The 3,794-nt window shown below is 37.0% G+C and overlaps 1 protein-coding gene across 1 annotated transcript; it reads left to right on the top strand.

Annotated features, from left to right (window-relative positions):
• Positions 1 to 241: 241 nt before the first annotated feature.
• On the top strand, positions 242 to 2,607 carry LOC125827151 (subtilisin-like protease). Its single transcript, XM_049506509.1, has one exon. The coding sequence runs from the start codon at positions 292 to 294 to the stop codon at positions 2,518 to 2,520; it is 2,229 nt and encodes a 742-aa protein (XP_049362466.1). The 5' UTR covers positions 242 to 291; the 3' UTR covers positions 2,521 to 2,607.
• The last annotated feature ends 1,187 nt before the right edge of the window (positions 2,608 to 3,794 follow it).

The raw sequence follows: 3,794 nt of genomic DNA on the forward strand, positions 1-3,794 counted from the left end.
GAAGGAAAGTCATTGTCCTTAAATTTGAGGAAAATGAGTTGATTTGGAAAACATTTAACCCAACCAAACCAAACATGAAAAAATTGGTTGCTTCATACCAAACACACCCTTAGTGTCCTTTATTTTCTTATCTTTTATTACTTTTAATTATCTTGTCCACATTATTCTTTTTTTCCACTAGCTAAATAAAGTCATGAACAAATAAGCACTATAAATAGACAGTCGTTTCAAAGCAGAAAAATTCATCAAATACACTTTCCAAATACATCATCAGTTCTTGTATTTGCAGCCATGGGATTCTTGAAAATCCTTCTTGTTTTCATCTTTTGTTCTTTCCCATGGCCTACTATTCAGAGTGATCTCGAGACTTATATAGTCCATGTTGAATCCCCTGAAAGCCTAATTACTACTCAATCATCGTTAACGGATTTAGATAGCTATTACCTTTCTTTTTTGCCTAAAACTACTACCGCAATTAGCTCGAGTGGAAATGAAGAGGCTGCGAGCATGATCTATTCCTATCACAATGTGATTAAAGGCTTTGCAGCAAGATTAACTGCAGAACAAGTGAAGGAAATGGAGAAGAAACACGGCTTTGTCTCTGCTCAGAAACAGAGGGTTTTGTCCTTGGATACTACTCATACTCCAAGTTTTCTTGGTTTGCAGCAGAACTTGGGTGTATGGAAGGATTCCAACTATGGGAAAGGCGTGATCATCGGAGTTATAGACACTGGAATTCTTCCTGACCATCCTTCATTTAGTGACGTTGGGATGCCTCCTCCGCCTGCTAAGTGGAAAGGAGTTTGTGAGTCCAACTTCATGAACAAGTGTAACAACAAGCTCATTGGAGCAAGGTCCTACCAACTTGGCAATGGTTCCCCAATAGATGGTATTGGACATGGTACACACACAGCAAGCACAACTGCAGGAGCCTTTGTGAAAGGTGCTAATGTATATGGCAATGCAAATGGCACTGCTGTTGGTGTTGCCCCTCTTGCCCACATAGCCATATATAAGGTGTGTAATTCTGATGGTTGTTCTGACAGTGATATTTTAGCTGCCATGGATTCAGCTATAGATGATGGCGTAGATATTCTTTCAGTGTCCCTTGGTGGAAGATCAGTTCCTTTCTATGCAGACAGTATTGCTATTGGGGCGTACAGTGCAACGGAAAGAGGGATTCTTGTAAGTTGCTCTGCTGGAAATAGTGGTCCTTTGCATGCCTCAGCAGGAAACACAGCCCCTTGGATTCTTACAGTAGGTGCCAGCACGCTTGATAGGAAGATAAAAGCTACTGTTAAGCTTGGAAATGGGGAGGAATTTGAAGGGGAATCTGCTTATCGTCCAAAGACTTCCAACTCGACATTCTTCACTCTATTTGATGCTTCAAAAGATCAATCTGAAACCCCTTATTGCAGACCAGGGTCACTCACTGACCCTGCTATAAGAGGAAAGATAGTATTATGTTTAGCATTCGGTGGTGTAGCCAATGTTGATAAAGGACAAGTTGTGAAGGATGCTGGAGGTGTTGGCATGATTGTCATCAAACCGTCACATTATGGTGTCACTAAATCAGCTGATGCTCATGTTCTTCCAGCATTGGATGTTTCAGCTGCAGATGGATTAAGAATTCGTGCTTATACAAACTCAACATTAAACCCTGTTGCTACAATCACATTCCAAGGAACAATAATTGGAGATAATAATGCTCCAATTGTTGCTGGATTTTCTTCTCGGGGACCAAGTAGAGCTAGTCCTGGAATCTTGAAACCTGACATAATCGGTCCTGGTGTTAATATCCTTGCTGCTTGGCCTACCTCCGTGGATGACAACAAGAACACCAAATCCACATTCAATATTATATCAGGTACCTCAATGTCTTGCCCTCACCTTAGTGGCGTAGCAGCTCTGCTGAAGAGTGCACATCCTGATTGGTCTCCTGCTGTTATTAAGTCTGCAATCATGACAACCGCTGACACATTAAACCTTGCCAGTAGTCCAATACTCGATGAAAGGCTCCTTCCTGCTGATATCTATGCAATTGGTGCAGGACATGTTAATCCATCGAGGGCAAATGATCCAGGACTAGTTTATGATACCCCATTTGAGGAGTATGTACCTTATTTTTGTGGTTTAAGCTACACCAATCAAGAGATAGGTAAAATGTTACAACGTCAGGTGAATTGTTTGAAGGTGAAAAGTATCCCTGAAGCACAACTAAACTATCCTTCATTTTCCATATTTGGACTTGGATCAACTCCTCAGACATATACCAGAACTGTGACCAACGTTGGTGACGCTACATCATCTTATAAAGTGGAGGTAGCTTCACCAAAAGGCGTTGTCGTGGAAGTTGAACCCACAGAGCTAAATTTTTCCCGGTTGAACCAGAAGTTAACATACCAAGTGACATTTTCCAAAACAACCAACAGCTCAAATAATAATGTTGTTGATGGATTCTTGAAATGGACTTCTAATAGGCACTCAGTAAGAAGTCCAATTGGAATTGTGTTAGCCTAGTGAAAATTTGGCTTTATAAGTGCATAAAGTACTCATACATTTGATTAAAGTGAAAATGCTGTTTGTTTTCGCATTATACTTATGTTACTTTTTCATTATTTTTTTTTAAAAAATATTACTTGAGTGACCATATGTGAGAATTTCGGTTCATACTCAAATTTGGAAAATTAGTTGTTGTCTACATAATAACGCACCCTTTGATCCAGAAACTTGACAGTGACATTCTTAGCATCCAGCAGGGAAAGCATGATTGTTTTTTCCAGTTAGAAGTGTTGAAATCTTTGGGAACGCAATGGGGAATTACAGAGACGAGTTCTACAGATGATTTTGCTGGAGAAGATTAAGAAACGGAAGAAAACATTAAGTACGGGTACTTTTAGACCAAACTATTTTAATTCAATTTCGCATAATTCAAAAGCATTTTGACCCTTTTTCGAAAATATTGTTATTGCTAAAGAGAAAGTCCAAGTCTTTGCCTCTCTGGTGACTTCAAAAAGTAATTGGGACGTTCATGCTAAACTTATTAATATGACACGAAAAATAATAGGGACATTCCTATGAGTTTTCTTGAAAAGACTTTATAATTAATTTACATGGACACTTTTATGTATATATATAATATAAAATACTCTTTTTCTTTGTATATATGTGAATAACGATCGTAATTATTTTTGGTGAGCGATGAAATGTGAAATTTTCCCTTTTATCATTTAATTGTATAGTTTGACCTTCAAATAGGTTGATGTCTGATCTAGCGGTACATAAGTTCTTTAAGGATGTAATGCATAATTTATAGTATATTATGATATAAATATAAATTTATGCTTCATATAAAATTTATCTACTTTAAAGGTAAGAAATTATAGATCAATACAAAATAGGGAAAAAAGTGCAAATGACCCCTTTCCATTACAGGTATCCATATGGCCAGATCAGTTTAATTACTACAGTTGGGTGAGCCCGGTAAAAAACGGATCAACCAAATTATATGGGTTGAGTTGGAATTGAAGAATGAGTTGTGCCAAACGAAGGAAAGAAAAAGCAGAATAATCAAATAATAGGATTTTGTCATAATTTTCTTACCTTATTTGAAGTTTATTTTTTCCTAAAAGAAAAGACAAAACATTACCATAAATGTTTTTACTTTTCTGAAAGGAAAATATAATTTTCTTCCATATTTGGTTTATTCTTTCCTTAAAGAAAAAGTTTTGAGATCTATAAATTGAAGATCTATATTTTCATAACAAAACAACAATAGAATCCACAATGTAGTC

The sequence above is a fragment of the Solanum verrucosum genome, unplaced genomic scaffold, assembly GCF_900185275.1.
Source record: "Solanum verrucosum unplaced genomic scaffold, falcon-dt-bn FXZP01000060.1, whole genome shotgun sequence".
Classification (NCBI taxonomy): domain Eukaryota; kingdom Viridiplantae; phylum Streptophyta; class Magnoliopsida; order Solanales; family Solanaceae; genus Solanum; species Solanum verrucosum.